We start from the raw sequence: 27684 nt of genomic DNA on the forward strand, positions 1-27684 counted from the left end.
TTCAGAATATGTTAATATATGTAGTATGGTATTTTAAGTACACTCCACATGATTAAGTTAAACACATGGCTAAATCATTACAGAATTGTGGCCAGGCAAACAAAATAAATATGATAATCTACGGTGTGGTTGATTATAGACCTATCTTCTATATACTCCTGAATTAAGAATCCAACATAAAAGCAAGCATACTTTCTTAAAGACGTACCTGGAGCCCAAGTCAAACTATGTTAAAATAAAACACCAGAAAACCTCAACAATACTTAAGGTGTTTCTGTGATCTAGTAACTGTTTACAATTACAATTAAAATAAATGTTGGTTCTGAATATCTCCATTCCCTTGCAGAGTGTGCACGCGTGTGTGTGCGCAGTGTTCTACAATACCTGTGCTTTTAAATGAAGCAACTAGCTCAGGAGCATTAGAGAAATACAAAGTGGAAAACCTAAACTAAAATATTAACAGGGCAAGGTAAGACTTTCTTTTTAGCCTGTCTTTTGTTTTCAATAACCTGAAGCAGCTATACTCAAACTGTTGTCTACAGATTAGGATGAATCTGCAGAACACTTGAGTTCCTCTGGCAAGTTACAGTGCTGTTCATTATTTTCTCCTGACCTTTCATTAAATATTTTCCTAATGTCACTTTCCACACAGTTATGGATACAGTTAACAATTATCTACTAGCCCTGGGTCAACAGGAATGGAAGTGTCCATAAAAAACTAACAGGATATGGTCCATTTCATGAAAAAGTTCAAGGAGTCCTGAACTGCAGTTACTTAACAGGTAAGCAATTTTTTTTGTTGTTGTTAGCATGAATATTTTGTTCTCTGTAAGTAGAGGGTGCATCAGCAAGCAGAAGGAGAAGTGGGAACTGAAGAATTTTGTAAATATGAGGGGTTTTTAATTATTTGTATTTCATGCAAATTAACATGAGTCAGATTTGAATCAGATGAATAGTGTGCACACTGTTCTCCAGAGAAGACATTTAAAAAGCATACCTGTTAAATATGTTCTCGCTTGCAGCGTACTTGTCCAGTCTTCCCAAAGGCGTCAACATTTCATCTTGTGAGACAAAGTCCAGGGCTGAAGGTATAATAATCACATCAGACTCTGAGCTGTAGTCATCCACACCAACTATCAGAGACATCAGAAATATTCCTTATAATCACAATAGTTTAACACTAAAATGATGTCTGTTGTTGGTCTGAGATACAGAAGTCTAGGCAAGGCCCTGTTTACAATGTGTTTACTAAATACTGTACTACATCCTCTCGGATCCTTTCCCCTAGTTTCCCCTGACCCCCATTAAACCTTTTTTATACAAGAGTGATTACCTGTAAATTGGACTATATAACTTTCAAGTCATTTCCTCTAGACTCCCAAATACGATGTTTCATTAAACATCTGAGGCTCATGACATTTTTGTCTATAAAAGCCAAATGACTTTAAGCTAATTCTAAAGTCAGCTTTTTAAAGACACCAACACTAAAATCACAGTTGCAATTAACCTATAGATAAAAAATTAACACAACATTATCTAACAGAACAAAAAGGAAGTTAAAAAAAATCTAAACAAAAGCAGAATAGAAAGTTCAGGTGTGTTGCTACATCCAAGTATCAAATAGAATAGGTACAATTCACCTATTACATAATTAGTGATCAGTAATTACACAAACTCATATGTAAATAAGCAAGTTCATATGAACAGACACCTTTATCTACATAAAACCACAATGAAGTGGAAAAGGGGTCCATCCCACCTCTGTGTAGCTGTTTGAAGGATGAGGATTTGAACTACCACCTTTGTTAGCTTCCATTTGCCCTCTAGTCTGCTTGAAAATAGCAATCACTTATTTGCAAAAACCTGCAAATACAAACACTTATTTGCAAGAACTATTTCAGGTCATCTGCTTTACTCCTGAAAACACAACGCTACAGTACTCTACAACTGTTCTTTGGTCTGGCCAAATTTCTCTGAAAAGCCTTTTGAAAACTGGCAAACAGATACAGAAGTCCAACAATGAATTTTAAAAGGTAAAATCCACAGAGGGAAGAAAAGATTATTCTCTTCTCACCTTTCATACAACTATGCTATATTATGTAAATTGGTAATCAGACACATTGTATCATTTTCTTCAATTTTCTTCAATATTCAACATTCAAAGCACATAAGCAGCTACAATTTTCTAGCTTCTTCCTTACCATGTTTCAAATGTCAAAATGTATACACCAAACTTCTCTAAAAGAGTAATATTTTCAGACCTAAACTGAGTTAATAGCATTCCTTTACCTAGAAAGTAATTCTCCTATTTTCTAGCTGAAGAATGAATGGCCATTGTGTAATTGGTCATAAATAAATCCTATCCTTGGAGGAGGGTTCAAATTCTGCAGTTGCTGGTAGTGCATGGAATTCTTGAGAGTAATCAAGGAGGTGATGGGAAACAGAGCATGGCACTGACAGAAGGGCGGGCGTAAGAAGAATCTGGGAGCTAGGGGCAAGGAAGATGAAGTGTATCAGCAGCTGGGAGAGACAAAGTAGGTGGAAGAGCAGCTAGGGGACAGAAACTGGTGCTCTCGGACATGCTTAAAGTAGAGAACAACAAACTGGGAGGAGCGGGGGGGGGAGGGGAAGCTGAAGAAAAGGTCAGTTGCATAAAAGAATTGCAGCACAAAGAGAAAGCACTTGGCAACTTGCTGTTTACACAACTGTTTGAACTTGTGTTTGCCCAGATCTGAGGAGACGGAGACATAAGTTTTTTTTTTTTTTTCTTCAAAAATCAGTTTTGTTTTCACAGGAAAAGGATGGGGGAAGGTAAAGATGCACTCAGAATGCAAGTTAGGATTTTATGCCAAGTAAGTTAACAAGGAACAGGCTACTTCCTTTCACAGGCCTTTAATTCAACTCATCAACTGATTTGAAACCAGGGGTTTTTCTGTGTCTGTAAGTATGCCAAGTCAGCTATGCACCTTTCTCACAGAGAAGTCTTATTGTTGGGTGTGAGATCTCAGTTTCTAGGGGCTGATATATTTCAAAAGCCAATGAACACATTCTTACAGCATCCATATGTGAATAAAGTTGCACTTGTACTCCTCATTTCAGGAAGTGGGTTGCATTAAAGTTTTATGATACCATTATAATTGTATCCTGCACTAGGCAAGTAAACCACTGCACTCAGATCTATTTCTAAACTACAGAACTTAAATTAATACACTTAAATTGTGCCATAATCAATTGCATGGGGTGAAAAATGTCACTCTAATGTTCAATGAAATTAATTCTATGACAGGGTCTAAATCCTAAATTCTATTTTAAAATCTGTAGATCAGACTATACATTTAAAAGCATAAACTGAGGAAACTATGTCAAAATATAGTCACTGATATAGTAATTGCCATTTAGCTATCGTTCAGTATTCCCAATGATGCTGAATGCATCAATAAAAAAAAGATATACCGACCATTATACCAACCACCACTAGTTTTTTTCTTCTCTATTTCTCTCCTCTCAACCTCAACTTTGTGTTGAATGTTCCTTTTTTTCCTTCTGCGTTCATTATTGTATAATACTCCTATAGTGGTCCAACTGAAGATGCCATGTTAAGACACTGCAGAATGTCATGATTTCATGTATGCTCAGTATGTGCCTGAACACACAAACACACACTGAAGTTGGCTGGCTGGCTGATGCCTTTTATTTAGTTAACTGAATGTTGTGATAATTTGTGCCTTACGAAACCAAGTCAGTCAACCAAACTGCTAAATATACTCTACATCAGACTTAATATCACAGTGATAAAAATATGAGTAGCTGCTTACAATTTACCTATTCTAGGTCTCACACTGGTTCAAACAGAAAATGAGCTGTAAGGACTTGGCTGTGCTGTATGTGTGCATTGTAAAATTATGTTTAGCACTGCAGTAAGCTTGACTTGCCTGTTACTGATGCTGAGCAGTATTTATTACTTAAATCATTACAGCATCTCAGGTCATAGTTACAGAAGAGATGATTCAAATGGCAGTATCATTATAAGAGCAACACAAATACCAACAGGGAAGAGAGAGGTGATAAAAATAAGTCAATCCGTATATGAACATTTTATAGTTACAGAAAATACTAATACACAGTAATCTCACACATTTAATTTCACTTTCAACACCAAGACACTGATCTAAGCTAAAGTGAGCATTAGCCCAGTAGAATCCTCATACTAACAAAATCCCTCAGGCAGCTATTTGTCTTTAACTTGCCCCAAACATGATTTACCAATAGTCTAACCCCTTCTCATCCAAAATCTGTAATAAGCATACTTTACATTACCCAATAAACCAAGTCAGTCCTGATATTGCCTACACTTCAAGGTTATTCCAAGAAGGCTAGCACTCAGAACAAGACAAGCAAAGCATGTTAGCAAACATGAACTGAGGATTGCCTCTTCAGCCCTCTCTGCTTTCCACTCAGTCTTGAGTACTCAGATCCGAGTACCACAGTACTTTTTGCACTGTAAGTTTTACAAAGGAACAAATGCAAAACCACCTTTGAATACAAGACTTGGCTTGTTTAGTAGAAATTCTACAAGTGCAGAACATCCAGATTCATTCTCATTTCAGAATGTAGACCAAGCAACAGGGCTACATGTTACTCATCTCTCCCATTGCAGAAAAACTTTAGGTCACTTCCCCTATCTCCTAGTTCCCGTGCTTTTTCAAATCTGTACAAGTCAGTCAGGACAAAAAGCTCAGAAGGTATTAAAGCCCACAAGACATCACAGAAATTAATGTTAGTTCAGTGTCCAGGTACTCTGCAATCTGGGCTTACATTTTCACGCCAACATGCAAAAGAAGCAGAGTTAAGAAACAGAGTTTCTATAAAACTGCCCTATCCTGTAAATGCAAAGTTATTCGTGGTGGTAGGATGAGGAACAATAATGGGACAACAGTGTAAAAAGCAATCACAGTGCACTATTTTCTGTCCACATAAGCACCAAAGTAGTGCAAAATGAATAAAAGCATTAATTTACCTGGATTGCTTGGGTTTGTATGAGTAGTTTGCAATTTTCTCTTCAAAAGTCTATGCTACTACCACCACACACAAGCACCACAGCATAACAAAATAAGCACCAGACTGGTAGTTAAATTTCATTTCAACATCTGATTCTATCACTGACCTTTGGTCACAAGCCAGGTCACTACTTCTCTCCATACCTTCATTTTCCTGTCCGGTTATTTGTCTGTCTTGACTGTTTTTAGTACAAGTTCTTCAGGGTTGCCTATCTCTCTTGCATCTGTTCCATACAGTACCAAGAATATGTTAACACACGTGCACTCCCTCTTAAATTCTCCTGCGTTCTACGGCAAGGACACAACAACAACTTGCCACAGTTATTAACTAATGTGGACCATACAGCCATCTGCTGAGACAGACTATGCTTAGAGGCACTTAGTCAACCAGTGACAAGCCTGGTTGAGAAGTCATACAGCAACAAGGCAGAAGTCCATTTAAAACTCAAGCCACCTAAAAAACTATAGCCTACAATCCAATTTTCAAGTGAGCTAATTTTTATATTACAGATCTCATCTTCACAGTATCTTTCAAAAAAGCCTTGATCAGATTGCACCTTCGCCACAAAGGAGCACAAAGTCACGTTTGCAAAAATAATTACGATCTTTCTTTTATTTAGTAATACATGAACGACTCTCTTACCATAGACTGTTTGGCAGCAAGGTCAGACATGCACTTTTTTTGAGTTCTTCTGTATCTGTTATGGGCTCCATGGCAGAAACATAACATCCCTCATTTTAATGAGCAATTTTTAATTTCTCAAAACTGAGCAACAAATAACTTTAAACATTCAAGATCTCCAACTGGCATTAAGTTCCCTCATTTTATCTTCTGCATTCCTAAAGCAGTCTCAAGATCTATTAAGAAATCTCTACAACAATTGCTACAGATACATCTAGTAAAATGGACTAATTTTTATTCAACTATAGTATAGACTATTTGCTACACTCTACGTTGACTGTTGCCATAAGGATACCCAGGTTAATATAGCACTCCAATGCAGAAAGGACCTAGTTTTGTTCTGCTGCTCAAGCAAGTAATTTTTCTGTTTAATTGTAAAGCAAAAATAATAGTTCTACAAGTGCAAACATTTGATTTCATATCACAAAGTAATAGCAGCGAATTTTGTTCTAAATTACTATCCTCCATGCTATGAAAGAATAAATTCACCTTGCATTTGGATTTCTTTAGAACATAAGAAGTCTTCTCAGCCCTTCAACGTTGTAAATACATTATTTCTCATCTCATTTTCTGCAAGAGATGTCATTTTGCATCTTGATATTCTGCAATGGGAAATCCACAGCAGCAACAACAAGATTTTTAGTAAAGCATGGAAGCTAAACATCTATATTTGTCCACAGTTAAAAATTCATTACTCTTACTCTTTTGCTGTGCCCTATATTCCACCTCCAGTTCAGCAGAGTGATATCACAGGCCAAAGGATCAGTTATGCTATTTCAGCTTCATTTGCTACCAGAAGTTTACTGCACTGCTTCAATAACATTAGCCAAACACTACTGCAATGACAGACATATACATATTACATTTACCCTCAGCAAGTTTGCCAATGATACAAAACTGGGAGGAGTGGCCGATACACCAGAGGGCTGTGCTGCCATTCAGAGAGACCTGGACAGGCTGGAGAGGTGGGCGGAGAGGAACCTCATGAAGTTCAACAAAGGCAAGTGCAGGGTCCTGCACCTAGGGAGGAATAACCCCATGCACCAGCACAGGTTGGGGGTTGACCGGCTGGAAAGCAGCTCTGCGGAGAAGGACCTGGGAGTGCTGGTGGACACCAAGTTAACCATGAGGCAGCAATGTGCCCTTGTGGCCAAGAAGGCCAATGGTGTCCTGGGGTGCATCAGGAAGAGTGTTGCCAGCAGGTTGAGGGAGGTGATTCTCCCCCTCTCCTCAGCCCTGGTGAGGCCACATCTGGAGTACTGTGTCCAGTTCTGGGCTCCCCAGTACAAGAGGGATGTGGCACTACTGGAGCAAGTCCAGCGAAGGGCTACAAAGATGATTAGGGGACTGGAGCATCTCTCTTATGAGGAAAGGCTGAGAGAGCTGGGCCTGTTTAGCCTGGAGAAGAGAAGGCTGAGAGGAGATCTTATCAACGTGTACAAGTATCTGAAGGGAGGGTGTCGAGAGGATGGGACCAGACTCTTTTCTGTGGTGCCGAGCAACAGGACGCGAGGCAATGGGCACAAACTGAAACACAGACACTTCCATCTGAACATGAGGAAAACCTTTTTCACTGTGAGGGTGACAGAGCACTGGAACAGGTTGCCCCGAGAGGTGGTGGAGTCTCCTTCTCTGGAGATATTCCAAAGCCACCTGGACGCGATCCTGTGCAACGTGCTCTAGGTGACCTTGCTTGAGCAGGGGGGTTGGACTAGATAATCTCCAGAGGTCCCTTCCAACCTCAACCATTCTGTGATTCCGTGATACAAACTACATTTGCAATGCTGAGTTCCACCACCTTGTCTGCCTGATCCAGGCATCATTCACTGGCAATCACAGACCCCACCGTCAGAAAGTGGGAGATGATTTTTCCGAGAGACATTTAAAATCTATCATCTCTATTTTTCTGCTGCAGTCTGAGAGCAAAAATGCAAATGAGATGCCACAAGTTTACCCTGGTAGAGTAAATGTTTATGGTGAAAACTGCAAGTTTGAACAATGTATGATTTTACTCACCAAAAGCACCGGACAGGTAAACAGAAGTATAAAAAGGATTAGTAAGTGATAATCTTAGATTCCAGTCTGGCCAGCATATTAGCTCAAGTAAGGACCACACTTCCCTGCAAACCAGCTCTGATGCAAAGTTGCTTGCTAACAGCTGAGTTTACCACATGATACCCTGTGTAGCACTTTCATAGCTGAACTTGCTAACGGCTTGAAGCATAGATAGAGGAAATCTATTAAAATAAAACCTGGGTATAAGTTTTACTGTGCAGGGAGGGGCAGAAAGTGGGTGAAGGAAAGATGCAGGATTCAAGATCTGTAGCTATTTACACACAGAAATTACGCAAGTATGGCACAGCTAATCTAAATGAGCACTAGATTAAACATAATATAGACTAAGAGAACACCTTCACTTAGCAAAAGCTTTTAAAAAAAAGATGCAGTTATAAAGCATGCCAAAGGAACTGCATTTCTTATCCAAACCTCAGAGGAAACAAGGGGTGATACCAGATCCTTTAAGCAACAAGGATAAGTGTAGCTATAGATGCATGTCTTTTCAAGACATACACGAGCAGCACTGAAAAGTCCTGATTTGCTCTGAAACAAAGGAAAAGTTGTTCCACCTCATATTGTTCACTAGCCATTAATCTGCACAACAGTGGAATGTACCTTCTACCGGTTAACGGTTTGATCTGCAGCAAAACCTGGTCCAAAGGAAACTGAAACAAAGAGAAGGACATCCAAACTACCAGTTAAAACAATCAACAATTTATATTTTGTCCACCAATTTCCTGTTGGGAGCATGTCACACCCGTCACTGTGGTATCCAAGTCCCCTGCTATTTAAGTCCTTTTCTCTCACCCTTTCCAAACAACTGCATACAGTTAAGAAACCTGGAACAAGGCTGGAACCAGGTAAAAGTCAGATAATGCTAGCAGGAAGTATTCTAAGGTTGTTGGGTGTTTTTTTTTCTCCTCTATAAGTTCCTAGCAGACAAATGTATCCACCCTCAAACTGTGGAGCACTGCTGCTTCTTTTTGACTGCCCTACGACTATTTGAGCATTTTGCAGCTTTATATTGAGAATCCCACCTCCATATTCAATTGAGATGTTCTGCCCAGTCCTGCTGCAACAGAATCCACACATTCACAGCACTGGGAGCGGCACTCAAGTTCTGCCCCAAATCTGTATCTGCTCTGCACAAAAACATCAATTTCCAACTACATATGCTTTGAACTTGGACTAAATGGGAGGGAGAGCATTATGAAGCAAGCAGCTGAAGCTCAAATGCTCCAAGGGCTTGTGCTAGCTTTGCAATGGTGATAGCACTTGCTAGCTTTGCAATGGTGAAAGCAATACCTTTAGCTTTTACAAAAATTATATCTGAGCATAATGTACATTTCTTGTACCATTTGCTTTTCATTTTTTTACCTTTAAAATAATAATTAAAAAAAAATCATCAGTACTCTCAACTCTCAGCTTAGTTGTTCTGCTGTGGCAAACAGCAAATAAAAAAACCCTACTTCACAAACATATTTTGATGCCTCTTTTGACCTACCCCATGGGACTAGATCTTAACACATCATTGGCAGAAAGAAAAAACACAGTCTCAGTCAAGCCAAGAAAGAGCCACGTTAATTTTACTTACGCTATACCTTCTAAAGCAAACAAAGAAGCCCTGATGTTTTGGGTTCCTTTTAGGGGCACCTATCCATGGCTCGCTCTTTCCAAAGATAGAATTGTTACTCCAGCTCTCATAGCAGAAGATACCACTACATCCAGTTCTGCCACTGCTACTAGTCATCTCTTCAGCTACTACTCTTACAGTGAAAACTTTCTGCCCACACAGAGCAAAAGTCTTAGCAGCAAAAGACACGCACAGGAAAGTGAGACGTTTTATCTTCAACGTGCTGCAGTCTGCCACCTCCATAATAGGTCAGCAGGCAGAAACAACTGCATGAACACCAAGGTTTCTATTCTAAAGCTCAAGATTTTGAAAACTCCCATGTCTTTTCTGACTCCTTCCCTCCTTCTCCTTTTTGGGCTGTTTCTTTTACTTTTCTCTCCCATTTGAAGAAGGAGATTCCCTGTAGCCCTAGGCAAAAATTAAGAAGCAAAAAAGAAAAAAAGAAAAAGAAAGGGGGAGGAGCTGGCAGCCTTAATTGAGGATTCTTGCCAGTGACAGGAACATAAAAGGTAGTTGGTGAAAAGCACATTTTCACATCAGAAGTGATGCAACTGGCCTTGGAAAGCAGAAACCCTGGAAAATTACCTCCTCTTCAATTTTCTGCTAGGTGTAATAGAGGAAAAAATGTGCAGCTGCATGAGGAAGGTTCATTAGCCTAAGTCAAATCAAGCACAATCCTTTTCTTGCACCACCTCCTTGTCTCTAGGATCCTAGAAAGTTGCTTGAGAAAGAGACTAACCACTACCCACCTGAGACCATTAAAACCAGAATTCCATGAGGACACAGCCATCCACCTGAGTCTCCCAGTTTCTTTGAGGGTCAGGCACAGTATTAAAAAGACAAAAAAAAAAGAACTGAAGAGTCAGGAGAATTAAAATGTGATCTCCAGGGGAAACAACAGACTTAACAAGTATGCTCCATTAGCTTTAAAAACTGATTATTAGATTCCCAACCGAACAGAATCACAGTCACACCAGAGACCTGATTCTGAGCACTACAGAAAGGCTGCCATTAATTTGTGTTATTATTTTTGCAATGCAGACATTAAAGATTGCAGACTACTGAAATGCCAACCCAGGAACTCAGACCGTCTTAGCTCTCTCTCACCAGAGTTAAAAGTCTCTGATGGAACCAAGAGGTCAGGCATTCTAACGTCACATCACAAGTTTATTTATACTTAAAGCCAGAACCAAATCTAAGAAGTGACCGGATTTGCAGTCCACACGTAACAACGAACAGCATAACAAAATTCGGTAATTCTTGTTCTGTGGTAAAGCAGTATGAAGGAACAAAGAAACCACAAAACAAAAGCTCCTGATATTACCATGTACAGCTGTTGGAGAGGTAAGTTTTAACATATGAAAAAAATGTTATCTTAGTATAGAATGCCTAATTCACTGCAAGAGAACAAGAGCCAAAACATAGCATCAAGCTGTAATTGTGATTTGACACCACAGGGATATACAGAACAAAAAAAGAAACCAAAATTTTTGACTTCAAGTATTATGAAAAATCAACATAAAAAATTAGATTGAAATTAAGCATTTTGAATGGAAATTAGCTTCTTTTTGAAAGAATACTTATGTGCTGCCCAAAATATAATAGAATCATTTAATTAAAAGCATTCAACCAACACAAACTCATTGCTAATGCTGGATAATTTCTGAAACTGGGACAAGACCATATCACCAATGATAAAACAGCTTTTGACATCTGCAGATGCACAGAGTATTTTCTTCGACTCAGCTAAATAATTGGTTCACTCAGAGCTGAGAAGCCCGCTGGGAGGAAAGGCTAGAAAGGCCTGTTCTCCTTTTCCAATCAATGAAAGAGAACTAAGTACTAAAAAATGCTAAGCTATAAAAGCTGTTATATTCTATTTACTGTATTTTTCAAGTCTTTAGAACTATTTGTTTACTCCATTAGAAAAAAAAATCAACACCTGTAACACTACCTTTCCTAAATGTAAAAATTACCTTACTGCTAAACTGTTACGATAAGGAAAACAAGGTTATACATAACTCATTTAACAGTTCTAAACCAAAAATGTCTAAATGATGCTTAGATAGTAAAATACTGCTTTCTGCATCTTTAATTGAAACACCTGAACACTAAGTACACAGGAAAAGATAAATACCCTCACCATTTTCTAACATGATAAACAGTAAAGCTTCAGAATCTGAAGAGATCCAGGTTAAGCTACATAATTACTAAAACATGTATGTTACTTGATAACTATCAAAACACCGTATTTAAATGCAGCTGTCAGTTATCTGTGAGAATAAGCTTTCCTTAAAAATATATATATATACAAATGCAAAACAAGATTGAAATCAATTATTAAATCAAAATTGTTTTCCTCTGCTGGTTTAAATTACAATTAAAATTCCGATTTAAATAAAGCTATCTTGTTTTACAATCTGGATTCTAATTACAGATAACTCCATTTTTCAGCATGCACATCCTACACACATCAATGGACAGACAGAAAGAAGCATCACGATAAGTTTGATTGCATCTATCTGTACTGATCAGTTCAACCTTCAGAAACATCCACAGGGGAACAAACCTATTTAGGAAGAACCATAAAGAACATTTTATTTACCAGCAGAAACATTTAATTCTGCATTTTTCTTCCATGTTTACTTTTCATTCATTTTTGTTGCTCATTTTTTGTTTTGTTCTCTGTTTAGCTTAGACAGTTACATCATTATATTTTGATTTTGTATGCACAAGACAAATATTCGAACAAAAGCCATATTTACATTGATTTCTTTTCATTTACTGTTCAAGATTTCAGACAGAAAATCAAGGATGCCAATTAGTCCAAGCAGAGTTACGGGTAACTGTCCAGCTGAAATAGAATTGCTACCTTATTTTGCATAGTAGCCAGACAGGGTGAAAATTCAGCCTAGAAGCCTAGAGAAGACTCCACATCCCACTGCCAATAGGATTTTTTTCCCCATTTTTTCATTTTTTTCCTTAATGGCTATCATGAAGACTCCTGTTAAGTTTACCTTTACACAAATAAAATGCAATTATATGTTACTAATTTTGGAAGGTAGTTAATAATAAAGTTGCATTTCACAATAAGAACTTACTTTTAAGACCTGAATTTTCTTTTATAACCTTCTCTATGTTCAGCCAGGATGCACTGCAGACGATTTACTTCAAACTCCTGAACAAGGAAAAGCCACTGGCTGAATACTGGAGAACCAGAATATGTTTAATCACTATCATAGTTTTTGACATCAGGAGCTATCTCAACAGAAGCAAAATATTATCTAAAACTAAAGTACTGAAAAAACATGTGCCAAGCTATGCAACTACTGAAAGAAATGGTCCCCAGGAAAAATATCATCAGGTGTAAAGTATGCATTCACCTGAAAAAAATAAAATAAAATAAAAAATCAGAGCTTTCCAATGGTTACCAAGCAACCAGGAGCAGAAAATAATATGAAGCTTTCAAAATAGAAATGCAAACCAAAGATAAAATTATTTAAAACTCAAATCCAGCTGGTTTATCAACCACTCTGAAAACCTTTCTTATAAAAGCTCCTGTTTAGTCTCTGACCTCTGAAATAAACAAACAAAAACACAAATTTTAAAAAGATGCTTTCCACTTATATCCTGAAGATCTCCCATTATTCCAGAAGTAGATTTACTAGTCTCTTTTGAAATTTAGTTATGTTTCATTTAACCTAAATATTGATCACATTTTCTTTGGAAAAAGGTAAGCTTTCTTTAACAAGTAACTATTAAAACACTACTCCAAAGATACAATAATCTACATATTTAATATGATGAATTAGTATCCAGTGAGCAGGTACAATAAATGAAAGGAAGCACAAACTGCAAACTTGTTGTGCAAATTGTTGACTAACTCCAACTTTCAAGTAAAATACTTAAGACAGATTAAAGACAAAAAAAACCATAAAAAAGCTATTCTTAGCTCTATATAGCTATAAAGATACATAGATACTTGGTTTATTATTTTCAGCAGCAACTGCACATTGCTGTTTTTCCTCAACTCCAGAACTTTCTCCTACTGCTTTAGAACATGACCAATAAAAGATATCTATTAGTCACCTTAGTGATTCAGATCATTCTTTTATTTTCTTTTACACTTTTATTGTGTTAGAAAATGGTAAACCACATTATGAATTATCATCACCAGAAAAAACTATTCTGTGATTCAGAATCAAACGTGGACTCACTAATGAGCTATTGAAAAACGCCTAGTCCAGTAAAATGTTCTAAGCCATACACCTAACCAGTGGTCCAGCTTCAGATGTCCAATCCAGGTCTTTACGTATTCAGCTAGCCTTAATCACTCCTGCCTTTCTTTCCAGTGTAGTTCATAGATGAGATGTTTTTATTGTTGTTGCTTAATACCCAATCAATTAAAAAACACAAAGATTTACTGAAAATCCATGCAGTTTACTTTTCTAAACATCCAGTCAGTTGATCTTTTTTTTTTTTTTTTTTTAATATAATTCACATTATTTTCCATTTACATAAGTTCTCCTGCTAAGTTATACTACCTGGACTACAGGTATGGCCACACTTCTTTTTCCTTGTTTGTCCCTACTATAGCTTAGAGCATCTAATAGCAAGACCACAGCTGGCAGACTTACACATGCATAAAAGCTGCTAGCACTTCCAGTTTTCTCACAAGTGCATTCTACTACTTCTGGAATACACCTCAAAACCAGTTTCTAATGCTACTGCTCAACAGAGGAGCTTTCAAATGTTTACAACAGAGTGGTACTGTAGGCTGGGGTTTCAGGCCTGGGAAAGTCAGGCAAAAATTGCAGCTTTTGTCATTTTTTTTGAAATTGCCTATTTCACATGTGCAAACATGAAATGTAATCCTAAATAATGCATCAATTGGGAAAGCTTTCATAAATTGTGTAATGCCTGTTGTACATAGATACAAAGTGTGACTATTTCAAAGCATAAGAAATAAAGCTTTTGACTATGTATGTACAGTCTCTTCGGTCTGTATTATTATTTTTTTTTAAGCTCACATCTACCTCTCAAGAACAAAATCACATAAAATTCAAAATTGTAGAAGACAAGTCTGACTAAAGTATGTCCAGACAGCATGCGTCATTTCATGCAGACTCCTGTTTTCTCTAAAAATAATACACTTAAGCATTGAGCTGTTCACTTTTATCTACTTCCATCAGAACCTCAGTAATTTTTTATGAGGATCAAATTTTCGGATTTCTATAGCTGCTGCCTTCAAAACGTTCTCATCTGAACTGAGTCATATCTCCATGCATATATAATTTCTTCCCTTTTAAAGGCAAGACCATAACATTCAAGGAACCCAAGGATTACAAATCATCTCTCTAAAGACTATAATCATATCTAACTTCAACTACTGTCATACAGTTAGGAAAAAAAAAAAAAAAACACAGTGTAAGTGGAAATTTAAGAATGTCTTTTTTTTTTTTTTTTAAGTGTGCCACTTTTAAAAAAGTCCTCACCTAATCACAAGAAGTTTTCAAACAGCTACACTATCAATCTGATTTTCAAGCAATCAGAACTGAAAAAAAAAAAAAGTCTTACAGAAAGGCTCTCTCTTTGTGCAAGGCAATACACAATATAAAAAAAACCTGAGAACAAATTTTAAACATCAGCTCACAAAATGGAAAGAGACTAAAATGTTTCCAGTTAACTTCTAGAAAGTGTGTATAACATTCCCAGAAGCATTTAAGCCAACACAGGTTTTACTCCTGCAATCTAGTCCTTGTGAACAGATCACTGTGAAGACTGCACAGCAGATAAAGTACCTTCAGACAGTGACAAGGATCTGCACACCCACAGCAGACTGCATGGCTGAAGCCTACATTACGAATCACCTCGAGAACAGCTGCCGCCTTTATCTTCACTTTCCATATAAAATTCATCCGGCTTCCAAAGTTCTCTTCATATTGACACTACCCATATACACCCTTCTCACCTGCATAACCTCATACAGCCCTCACTTTCAGCCTGCGTACCTCTGAACTAGCATTTTGAACGGGAATTGCGGACCGCAACTCGCCCCCTGACATATCGCTTCCCCAAGCATCGATTCTCCATCAGTTTCAGCAAGAAGGGGACCGAGTGGGGGAGGAGATAGAAGGGAGGGGGGGGGAATCGAAAAAAAAAAAAGAAATGCTTCAGGCTCGAGAGCACCCTCCCAGCGCCTTTCTCCTGAGAAGCGCCCCACGCAGTTCAGAAGCGATGACACACACACACACACACACCCGCCGCCGTTTAACGGCTGCGGCGCGAGGGCCGGGTTCGCGCGGACGCGGCCCTCAAGCCGCAGCCGTTAACGGCAGCTCCCCGGCGTGCCCCGCCAGCGGAGCGCGTTCTCCTCGCGCCGCGTTAGAGAGAGGCGACGCCGTTTACAGCAGCCGCTCACCTTAACCATGCCCCGCTCCGCAAGCCCCAACCGCCTCCCCCCCCGGACAGAAAAAGCCCAGCTCAGCCCGGCCTGCCCCTCGCACGCCCCGCTGGATTTTATGTACATCAGCAAGAGCTGAGCATGGCCTCGGCCTCCCTCCTCCTCCTCCTCCTCCCAGAATGCACCGTGGGCATCCACATTTGAAGCTACTTCCTCAACCGAAATAAAAGCCCCCGGCCCGCGGCCGCCCCAGCGCCCCCCCCGGCCCCACTCACAGCCGTCTATCTCCTCCTGCAGGTCCTCCTGGAGCAGCGACAGATCTGCGGGAGACACACAATGTGCCAACGCGCCCCGGCGCACTTCGCCAGTCCCCCACCCCCCCAAACCCCGCCGCCACCGCCGCCGCCCCCCTCACGCGTGCTCCCACGCCCACTCACCCACGGTGGCCGACGGGATCCGGCCGCCGGCACGCGCCGCGGCCGCTCTTTGCCCCCGCAGAGCCCGCCGCGCCCCCCCCCACGCCGCGCAGCCAGTGGAGGGACCCCCCCCCACACACACACACACACGTTACCCCACGCGCGAGCCCGCTCCGCGCACCCCCCCACCTCCTTCCCGCACACCACCTTCGCATGCCAACCCCACCCCGGCGGGCTCCCCACGCACGGACGGAGACACGGGGAGGGGGCGCCGCTGCGGGAAGCGCTGCCTAAACCGGGGCGGGGGGGAGGAGGAGGAGGAGGGCTGGTGCCTCGCTAGGGAGGCGGCGTGTGGGGAAAGGGGGAGGGGGGACTGCTACCTACCCGCCATCTTGCCGTAGCCCCCACGGGGTGCCGGGCTACATTGAACCCGCCGCGGAGCGGCAAGCGAGGCAGCGGCGCCGCCGGCGGAAGGGGGCAGGGCAGGCCCGGCGCGGTGCAGGCCCGGGCCCCGACGCCGGCGTCTCCCAGTGTCCCCGGGAGAGGCGCGCACGGAGCGGGCGGGCGGAGGAAGGCGGGAGGAGGGGTCTGGGCCGGACACGCTGCCCCCGCCTCCGCCCGCAGAGCGGCCCCGCAGCGCCTCCCCGCCCCTCGCACTTACTTACGCCCGAGCCGCCCAGCCCTGCTCGCCGCCGGCGCCCGGCCGGTCCGCTCACCTGGCCGCGGGGCCGGCCCTGGCCCCGGAGGACCCCCGCCGCCCTGGCAGCGGGGCCTGCCCGCCTCCCCCGCGGGCGCTTGGCAGCCGCCCGCCCGCCCTGCCCGGCGGCTGTCACGGCCGCCCCTTCCCCGGTCCGGTCCGGTCCGGCCCTGCCTTGCCCTGCCCTGCCCGGGGAGTCCCCGCTTTGGGCTTCGTGGGGTCACCCCGGAGAGAAGGGTCCCCGTGGGGCGGCCGGGCCGCAGAAGTCTCTGCTTTGGGCTTCGTGGGGTTACCTGAGAGACGGGGGTCCCCACGAGGCGCCCAGGCCACGAAGGTCCTCACGCGGGCTTTGCAGTGTCACCCTGGAGAGAAGGGTCCCCACTCTGGGCTTTGTGAGATCGCCCTGGAGAGAAGGGTCCCAACAAAGCAGCCGTGTCTCGGCCAGCTAAGCCTGGCCTGCAACCTCCTGCCTGGTGTATAACCTACGTGGAGGGTCACGTCTACAGTCAGGCTCGTGAACCGGCCCGCCGAAATTGGGGGTGTAAAGGATTACAAAGTGCTCTCCTCCTGTAAACTGTATTTTGAGGTCTCTCTAAGTTTCAACAACCAGAAGCCTCTGGTTTAAAACGCTGCTATAAAGGATTCTCTTCATTGGTACCATTTGTTTTGTCTTCTGTGATAAAAATATACAGTTTAAATGTGTGTGCATGTACAATTTTTAATCATTTTCTGCTTTTCTTAAGTATACCTTATAGTCAAATCTTGTGGTTTTGTCATTAATTGCACTTACTTTGATAGATTTTCCACTGTAAATTGGAAGATTATAAAAGCTGGATAAAACAAATGCTCTAATTAGTGGATACCCATAGCACTTTGATAAAGAAAAGGACCGTTACTCAAACTGATGCTAACTGGGAGTCTTATTTGAGTGCTCCACCATCTTTTTTTTATCTCTGTAATAATCTTTGATGTTGTTAATATACAGAATAGCAAAACAAATTATTTTTGTCCATTTTATTCAAAAGAGATGCAATTTTAGTAGCTCAGTTTTTACCTCAACAGTGTTGACAGCATGTCTTGTAAGCAGTTTTTTTATACCAAACCATTGTCTTCATTTTATTTTGTGAAGCACTTAAGGATTTAATCCCTATAGTTATTCCTTCTTTTCACAAAAGTGGCTGAAAATGTATAATCTTTCTTGAAAATGCATACATCCTTTTCTTCCATCCCTATAAGAAAAAACTGCTTTCTTTCACACCTGTTCAATCCTTAGAGAAATCACTAGAGCCCACTGGATGCAGATTATCCAGCATTTCTTTTTATTCAGATATATAACCTTACAAACTGAGTAAATCAAGTAAATTTACCATGACTACATTATATGGACCATGCTGTTCTCTGCCAGTATAATTTAAGAGAAGATTCAGTAGAAAGATTTGACATCACAAATAGCTGGCAATGCTGGATGTGGTAGTAATAGGGCTAGAACACAAAAATAAAGCATACTCAAAGAGCAAATTTTTATTAGCTGTATTACTGCACGTTATTTCCAGGAAGGTTTCTTTCTTTTCCATGTTACAGTCTTCACCATAATCAAGGCCTGGTTGTTGCTTCTTCTGAAGTCAATAGCAATTGCCTAAAATGTATGTACTTGGTGTTCCTGAAAGAATTGAGGTTTTGGGTTCCTTTTTCTTACTTATTACAAACAGGCAGTAATGCATACTAAATAGAGATTACTGTGGTCTGAGAGCATCGAAACTACCTTGACTATTTATGCAGTAAAATAAAGTAAAATAATAAATGCAAGAGATCATACTTAACATAATTTAGCATCAATTTTGGGTCTTCCTATGTGACTGTGTTGTTCCTAAGTGGTGGTTAGTTCTTTGTTTGGAGGGGGGAATATGTGGTATTTAAATAGCATGGATAACAAGGATCAGGGTGATTTGCAAGACAAATTATGAATTGCAATTTTTTTCCTACAAGTTACCACTGAAATAAAAGACCATCTTCCTCTGATGAATTTGGTCCAAAAGTACCATTGTTAGTAGTCACCAGGAAAGGTTTCTTCCTATGTAAATAGAAATACTGAGGCAAAAACTTTGGCTCATACAGTGACACATACATGGAGAAAAATCACTTTTTTGGCTTCATGCCACCACACTTTTGTGTGGCCAAATCCCACCTAATGACTGAGTAACTAGATAGCCCTACTTCTAAACTTCCTGGCTTAGGGAGACCATAAATTCTATACCTTGATCTCCCCAGACACTATTTAAGGGCCTGATCTAAAGTTCAGATTAATTGTAAGATTCCCACTGGTCACAAACAAGGCAAACAGAAACCTTATAAGTGTATGACACACACACTGATTCTCTCAGACAGTGTGATGAACTGACCTTCATAAAATAATGTATCTAATTATGAAAGAAAAATTTCATAAGAAACTTACTATTTTATTAGCTGAGGCATGTTAAGGATACTACATAGGTCACAGGAACAAGCAATATAGCACCTACCAAAATGTTCTAACCCATTTTGTGCTGGCGTTCTAATAATCTGTTTGACTACCCTTACAGGCATTGGAAAATAAGAAATCTAAGGTATAGATAAACTCAAGTTCAAACACTATACATTACAAAGGATGGAAGCCAAGGCTATGAATGAGACAATACAAGTGGAAGACACAGTGGCAAGATTCTTCACATGTGATAAAAAACATCTTTATTGCTATATATATGACATATCTCATAAAAGCCCATAGCAATTAACAAGACATTATAGTATTTACATAAAGTACTACATAAATCTTTTCAAAACTACAAAAATGACGTAGTTAAGCACAACTTATCTCATATCTATCTGGGTGTATTTGCAAAAAGTTATTCTGAAGTTGGATTACTGACATTTCTTGAGTCAAAACTGCTGCAGGCATAAAGGCCTCAGGCTCGAGAACACTGCAGGCCCAAGAACTCACACATGAAAATATCTTATTTTCTTTCATTTGCTGTGAAGAAGCAAGTCACCCTTTCTGATCAGACAACAATGCCAGCTTTCAGTGTCCACATGTTAACTCGCTTTGCCTTTCTCTCAGGTTACCTGTGTGGGAAGAGCTTCCCATAAATATCTGCAAAGCCATCTCGCTCTCCTCCTTCAGATTCCTCCTCAAAACTCTTTTTTCCTGTAAAGCCTACAAAAAATTTTTTTCAGGGTTAGACTTCTGGTGCACTGAGACAACTGCTTATCCTCTTGAGTAATACTGACTCATAGTTTTCTTGTCCTCCCCCAGGAGTCTGTCTGCATACATCTGTTGTCTCTTGCTTTACAGTAAAACTGTAAGTTCTTTACTTTATAGACCATCTTTTTGTTCTTTTTATAGTGCTTAGCCCAAACTGGCCCATGACTGAAGCTCCCAAGCATTAAGATATGTATACCCACATAAACACATGAGTACCTATAATACAAATGGACATACATAAAAACCTGGTGGCTGAAGCCTGAAACATGTTCAATTTACATTTGAAAATATATCATATATTGGAGCATTTAGGCTAAAAAGGGATGCAGATCATAAAGCCTTCCCTGCTGTGCCCTGCCCTGCCCTTCCCTTCCCTTCCCTTCCCTTCCCTTCCCTTCCCTTCCCTTCCCTTCCCTTCCCTATTACCTGTTGTGCTTTTCTTCCTCCCTTCCAGTAAAAATACTGGAAGGTGGTTTTTTTTGATTCATCACTCGTGGATGACAATTTTTTGATTGTGCGCCACAATTTTATTTAATTTTCCCATTTTCCTGGGTAAGAGCCTGAGCTGGTGGTTATTTGTGAATATTAGAATCCAGTTGTCACTGCTCCAGGTGAAGGCCTTGCAGAAGGATTATAAACAATATATGTACTAGTAATTTTGCTGAGTGCACATGAATAGTTGTACCTGTTCAGGACTCTGCTGAGATACAGGATTTGATGGACCGAGCAGGCTTTTTGGTATGACAGCCATGAATGAATTAACATCTAAGTTCACTGACAAAGAACTTTGTTAACATAAAGTTAAGTTTGCCTTGTGGGTATCTATCTCATGTCATTGCAGGAAGTCAAGTTCAGTGATAGTTAAACCTCTGAAAACTAGGACACACAGAACTGAGGCACATAATAATGCCACCTTAAGGCTGCACTGGGAGCTGGCAATGGCTATTGGCATTTATTTGTAGGCAAACCTATTGCATCAATGGCATGAGATGGTAGCTGTCCTATGTGTGGTCAAAAGAAAGCAAGGCATGTTTATCACAAGGGAGTCCACAAACCTCCTTTTGCTGTTGAGACCATCAGTTATAAAACCCCAACTCCTTTGGCCATGGGCACTGCCTGAAGGTGGCCTGTGAGTTTTATGGTGGGCAATAGAAAGTCTGCCTCTATATCTGATCTTGTAGGTGCTCAAGCTCACAGTGAAAGAGGACAAAGAATTAATGTACCAGAAGTTGTTTCAGGGATCTATGTCTCCGTGTTTGGGTGCTGCACACTCAAGGGAGTCGCACATGCACACGCACAAGGAATGCTCATGCAGTACCGCTCATCTAATTGCAGTTTTTCCTTTAACAGAGCTGTGCTTCAGCTGTCAGGTACTCTGTGTCAGGAATGATGTGTCATGCATATGTATTGCATGGGAAGACTGAATCACTGATCAAACAGGGCAGGGTTCAGGTTGGACTGACGTACCTTAGATCTGAATTTCCTGGTCCTTGGAAGTCTGTGTCTCACTGACATGCTGGAAGAAGATGTGACAGGGCAACCAGAAACTGAGAACCTTTTCCACACTGAAATGCCTATTGAAGATTTTGTTTTTTAAACAGAGAGAGAAAAAAACCCAACCAATGTCTGAACTTTAGCAATTTCAAGAAATTACAGCAACCACACAGGTATGCACCTGGAACATTACTGTAGCTAGTCATTGATACCCTCCCCTTTCATTCTAGATCTCTAAGTCCTTTAGAAAGGAAATAAATGTCATTATTCTTGTCTTGTAGGTAAAGAAAGAGAACAAGAGAAGCAAAGTGATGTGCATGATACTACTCATCAGGCCTGAGAAGGAAAAAGAAAATAGGGAATAAAATAAAATGTACAAAAAAATCTTCAGTGCTATTTGTCACTGTCTGATGCCATTACATATGTGACAGATAGCAATCTAATGCATGGATCCTAATGTACCTACCCTGAGTTGTATGCCAAGCCAGACCCTACATCATTATTAGACTTGCCCTTGAGTCAGGCAGGTTTTCCAGCCTTTCCTCAGCCCACACAGTCTCCCTACCCCACCAAACCAGTCCCTACCTGGCAACACCTAATCTGATTTTCAGATGAATATTATTTGCACTTCTTTACTACTTCATTTCCTGGTATGCTGAGTTTAAATTTGCATCTCTCTAGGTCTGCCTAGATATTGACTCATATAATAGGCTCACACTCTTCCTTTTCAGAACCAGAGACTGGTTATTCAGGTCCCAGAACATATCCCAGAGGGAAAAGTGGGACTCAGTTACCACCTGTCACCAAACCTGCTTTCCCTGCTGGCAGTTTTCCTCCAGCAGAAGTTTCATATCCTTCCAGCTAATCCCCTCCTATGATCCTTTCTCCACATCTCTACACCACTGGCTCTCTTATCCTTTTGGTCCTCCATCCCAAACTCCTCTCAGCAAGCTTCCATGTACAGCATTTTTAATTCTCTTTCTGTAAACAGTCTTTCAACCTTCTTACTGACTTCTGATACTCACATTGTGTCTCCAAAGTAAAATAGAAATAAAACCTAAGCTTTGGCAGAAGTGGCATCTGGCAACATGTCTACAGATCTTTTTCAGATTTCCGCTGGGTTTAGGTCAGATTCAACTGTGACTCTGTTTTGCAACCCATGTGAATACTAGCTGGCTGCAAGTCTTCTTGGCCACCCTATTCAGCCAACAACAGTGTAATCCATTTAGTCAGGGAGAACTGGGTACATGCCTATGCAGGCAGCTAAGCTCTTTTTTTGCTGATCTGAAGGTTGGTAGGTGCCAATGGGATGCATGTCAGGAGAATGATCGGTTTGGGCATGGCTTGTTATCCTGGTCTGTGCAATTGCTAGAATCTGTCAAGCTAAAAAATGCTAGAGGTGGGGAAGTCAAGGGGTTTTATCCCCAAAATTCTTTGTTTAGATAACCTCAGCATTTATAGGAAGCACAGTCATTTTCGAGGTAAGACAGTTACACACATGTATTTTAGATCATTTGGAAGAGTCAGCCTTTAGATGGGTATGTCTACACAGTTTTCCGAGGACAGATGCAAACTCATTCTACCTGTGCTCCAACTCAGTCAGCAACCATGTCATTACAGCTCATGTAGCACTGAGCCCAGACAGATGTATGGACAGACAGTGGCATGACATAAACCTCATTTCATTTGGAAAGCAGTCAAAATAAGCAAAACATAGCAGGGATCAATTCCCTGAAGAAATAATTGGAATTATTGTTCTTTCAAAAGCAGAGGCGGAGAATGTTCTAAAAGATCCAATTTGTATGTTATTTTCAGTGTTAGAAAATGTGTAGAATCTATAGATGATGAGCAAGGATTGTATAACAGAGAAAACAATCGCCAAAAGCTACCAAAACCAAGGAAGAAAACTGAATGACATATGCCAGTTTCTAAACAGAACTTTGCAGTCATTGAACTGGGAGGGAATCCAGAGAATGATGTGTTTTGTCGGAAATAAATGTACACAAAACTAGAGGGGATACAAATAAAGATAATAAAAACATGTATGATCCCTGAGGAAGCTGGTGATACAGTAAGAGTTATGAAATCTGACAAAATACAGAGCCAGATAATTTGTAATACCAAGTATCAAAAGTTTAAAGAACTGTCTGATCCAAAAATATTTCCTTTGTTCGATTAAATTACCTAAGATGTTAAAGGACAATTACACTCTTAAAGCAATTCCTGGCTAGGCTCATAGTCTCAGTAATTTACAAATCAACTTGCTTACTTTATATTCAAATGACCATTTCTTCTTCTCCTTCTTCTTCTTCTTCTTCTTCTTCTTCTTCTTTTCTTTTCTTTCTTCTTTTTTTTTTTTACTATAATATAGGGCTAGGATGGTTGTGGTAAATGTACGCTGTAATAGTTTTAATTGTGGGAATATTTCAAGGATGTCAGGTATACTTTTTACCAACAGTGCATTAAGAAGCTTTACATTACTGCATTTCAACCTCTTCTTGGATCTGAGCCCTGGCAACATCTCAGGTTTGAGACTCTTTGTTTAAAATGAGATTTAATGTACGCAGACCGTAGCATTGCCAATAATTTCCTGAACTGAATGAGTTTTATTGGGCGATTCATAAAGAAAGTCAGACAAACTATGCACAGTGGTATTGGAATGTGGGTGGGATCAAAGTAATGATTTAGTGGAATATGTTTGTCAAGCACAGCATACAGGAAATCTTTCTGGATAAAGATGGATTAATCCCATGAGAATAGCAGTATATTCTCAAGTATCATTTTTCCAGTGACCCCAGTGAAAATAACAAAGTGGCAAAGCAAAATAAGAAGGCTGCATCGTTTACCCTCAGATATTCCATTGGCAATGAGACTTCAGCCGGACTTGTTGGGAGTGGGGCGGGGGAATGAATAAAGCTAATAAAACTAACATTGATTTAAAGGGACACTGTCTGCAATTCCAGCACAGAAAAAACATCTCTCCGTTCTCCAATAAAGTGGCTGCAACATCGTTATCTAAATACAATTTTGCTATTAATTGAACATACATAAGCCTGCTGAGCTGGATTTGTTGTGATTGCACATTTGCATGCATATACTTCACACTCTCTGCACTGTTCACTTCTCTTTTCAGGCAGCATTTTGAAAACCACAGTGTTAATTTTGTTTCTGAGGCTAAAGAGCTACTCGTACTGAGAACAATGAGCCCTAAGACCGGAAAGCTAAGTCCTACTTAGAGGGTCTCATGCTAGTATAAGTGATAAAGATTTCCTACATGCAATTAGTAAAAAAAAAAGCTGTTATACCTATAAAAATTAAAGATATTATGTTTAATTTGTCTCTGGCTCTTTGTAGAGTTTTCTGTCTCTTTCCTTTATACTTTTTACTAAGGGGTAGGAACAGAGTAGTCTGCCCTGATCCCTGCTTTCTCCATGTGGATCCACTCCTGGGCATAGTCACCTCTGAAGGGCCAGGGCACGGCAGTGTTTTCCCACAGCACTGCAGTACTGTGGGATGCAGCAGGCCGATCGACAGAGCAACTTTGCTTTTGCACACACCCAGAGGATGTGTGGCACTAGTTTCCTCTATGGTGAAACCTTGTGAGGTAAGGCAGCCTACCAGAATAAAAGAAAAACCAGCAAAAGGAAGGCTGTGGATACCCTGTTCCATGAGGAAGAGTTTTATGGAGGAGAGGTGGCTTGCAAGACTCACATTCCCACAAAATGGGGACAGAATGGAACAAGGTGAACTCTACTGCTTACAGGAGCTAAGAGAAAGACAAGTCCTAACTCTAATGCTGGAAAAGACTTAGTCCAGAAAACAGTGATGGTCCAACATTTTCAGAGGGCTTCCTACATTTGACTTGGAAAGGCAGTCTGCTGTTTTTCAAGACCTGGGTATAGGGAATTAATATTTCACAGACACTATCTTGTTCTCCTATCAAGTTTCCTATCAATTGTGGGTTTTTATGCTATGAATGCTACTAATCCATATGTTAATGGATCAGCTCTAAATAATAGATTACATCCTTTCACTCAAATGTAGTTTAAGATTTGAATTAGATTAAATATACATGGAAGATTTTAGTTTGTACCTAGACTCAGCAAGAAATGGAGGAGACAGAAGGCCATGCTTGCTGTGGTGTCCTCCACCTACACACTTAAAAATTAATATATGTAGTTATCAAAGCTGTCAAGGAACAAAACTTTAAGATATTAGGAATCTAAGAATAAATGAAAAGTACTTTCTCTTGTAAGGCTCTAGTTTATATGCATTACTTATCTCATGACAACTTCTGGTAAGCAAACACAAAAGCATGCTGTGTACAGCATGTCAGTGCAAGTTAGAGGAGAGGCAGTGAAAATTTGACTTATCTTAAAAAAAACCCCAAGCTATTAGACCTATTTCGTTCCTTTGATCCAGAGATACGGTTTTCATACAGATAGAGCTGGGAGTAGGATGTCTTGCTTTAAGATAGGCTTTATGTGTTCTTATCCTTAAAAATCTTTGCATCCTTGTTTCTTAAACATTTAGCTCCTTAGATACCACTAACTCAGCATGTGTACGTTGAGCATGATTACTTGTGTATCTTACTTTTTCCCTTGGGCTAGTTAAACAAACAAACCCACCCTCAGTTTGAACTTGTTTTTCAGGGTGACCAACCCACAAATATTTCCATAGGTGCCCCTTCTGTTTCTAGATGTTTGCCTCAAAGGGACACTTATGTCGTCACTCCTGTGTTGGAATAAATCAGATTTCATGAAGTTGCTATTGGGATAAGACTCCAAAACAGCTCTGCATTTTGATAGGAGTCTTAGAGCTTACAAAGGGTAGTTTACTTTCGCTTCCTACAGGATAAAGCTAACTGTGAGTTCACTTTTTCACCATCCTTTGGGCAAATCATTTGGGCCCCAGCTCCCCAAGCCCTCTGTTATTTCCACAGGTCTGATTGCCTTACTTGCTGGGGTGCTGTTTTTTCTACAGCCACCAGCAAGTGCTACGACATAGAGCGCTTAGATGCCCGGAAGGGAAGAAAAGTGCTCTCATTCTCTCTATCCAAGCCAAATGGGATATTTCCACCGAGGCGCAGTTCATTTGATCTTTTTTGGAAGGGGGACAACAGTTGAGACATATGCCCAGAAGTTCAGTGAAAATAGTAGCTTGAACAGAATCTGAACTGCTCCCAGGCTGAGCTTCCCCCTTGCTAAAGACCTGGTAGACACCTGGACCAGGGAGCCAGGTACCCACTGCCGTTTCAGCCACCTGACTTACTGGGAGGACTTGGCCTCAGTAGGACTATCTCAAACTCAGATTTCATCCAAGAATAGGATTTTTTTCTATATGCTGTAACACCAAAATGAGGCTTCTGATTCCTTCCTGCATTTTGACTGAATGATGGTTTGACTCCTGCAGAGTATCAAAGCTTTAATAATATTCTAATCCATTTTATCACCCTTCCAATATCATTATAAAGATTATGACTGTGGTAGCTTCTCTTGAAGTTTTTCAGATCAGACAGATCTTCAATTCGCTGTCTCCGTTACTACAGATGGCTGGTGGCAGTTCTCCTTAAACTATACCTTCACAATGGAGCTTTACTGCTCTATTACATTCTCCTCAGTTCCTACAGCTTTTCTAACTGCGAGGGTGAGATGATGTGATTTTATGATCCCCTTGCTATTTGGTGAAGATATGTCTGTGTACCCTTAAAATGCAGGCTCAGTGTAGAACTCTGCCTGGCATTTAACTGACCTAAATAATAGCATTTACAGCTTGCTAGCATACTGCAGGATCTTTGGACCTGATGCATCCATCACAGCTCAGTCATCTCTAAAAAACCCATCAAAATCATAGAAGGGGAGGATCAGAAATCTGGGCTGATAAAATACTCTGAATTGTACACATCTGAAATTTCTGCTCTTCCCTTAGCTGTTAGTTATGTGAGGGGAATGAGAATCTGTTGGTGCACTCAGGGCCCTGACAGGTAATTTTTATTTGAAGAGATTG

General features: G+C 40.6%; 1 protein-coding gene across 5 annotated transcripts in view; it reads right to left on the reverse strand.

Moving 5' to 3' along the window:
- The window catches only part of PPP4R1 (protein phosphatase 4 regulatory subunit 1), a 70402-nt gene extending 53620 nt beyond the window's left edge, over positions 1-16782 (reverse strand). For 3 of the 5 annotated variants that reach the window (XM_067290708.1, XM_067290707.1, XM_067290704.1), the window contains exons 1-3: positions 16634-16782; positions 16109-16153; positions 998-1133 (exon numbers count right to left, since the gene is read on the reverse strand). In XM_067290708.1, coding sequence (XP_067146809.1) covers positions 998-1133; positions 16109-16153; positions 16634-16640 — 188 coding nt within the window. In that variant the 5' untranslated portion in view covers positions 16641-16782. The remainder of the gene's footprint in view (positions 1-997; positions 1134-16108; positions 16154-16633) is intronic. The other 2 variants (XM_067290706.1, XM_067290705.1) reach the window with 2 other exon arrangements.
- Between the last annotated feature and the right edge of the window lie 10902 nt (positions 16783-27684).

This window comes from Apteryx mantelli, chromosome 2, assembly GCF_036417845.1.
Source record: "Apteryx mantelli isolate bAptMan1 chromosome 2, bAptMan1.hap1, whole genome shotgun sequence".
Taxonomy (NCBI): domain Eukaryota; kingdom Metazoa; phylum Chordata; class Aves; order Apterygiformes; family Apterygidae; genus Apteryx; species Apteryx mantelli.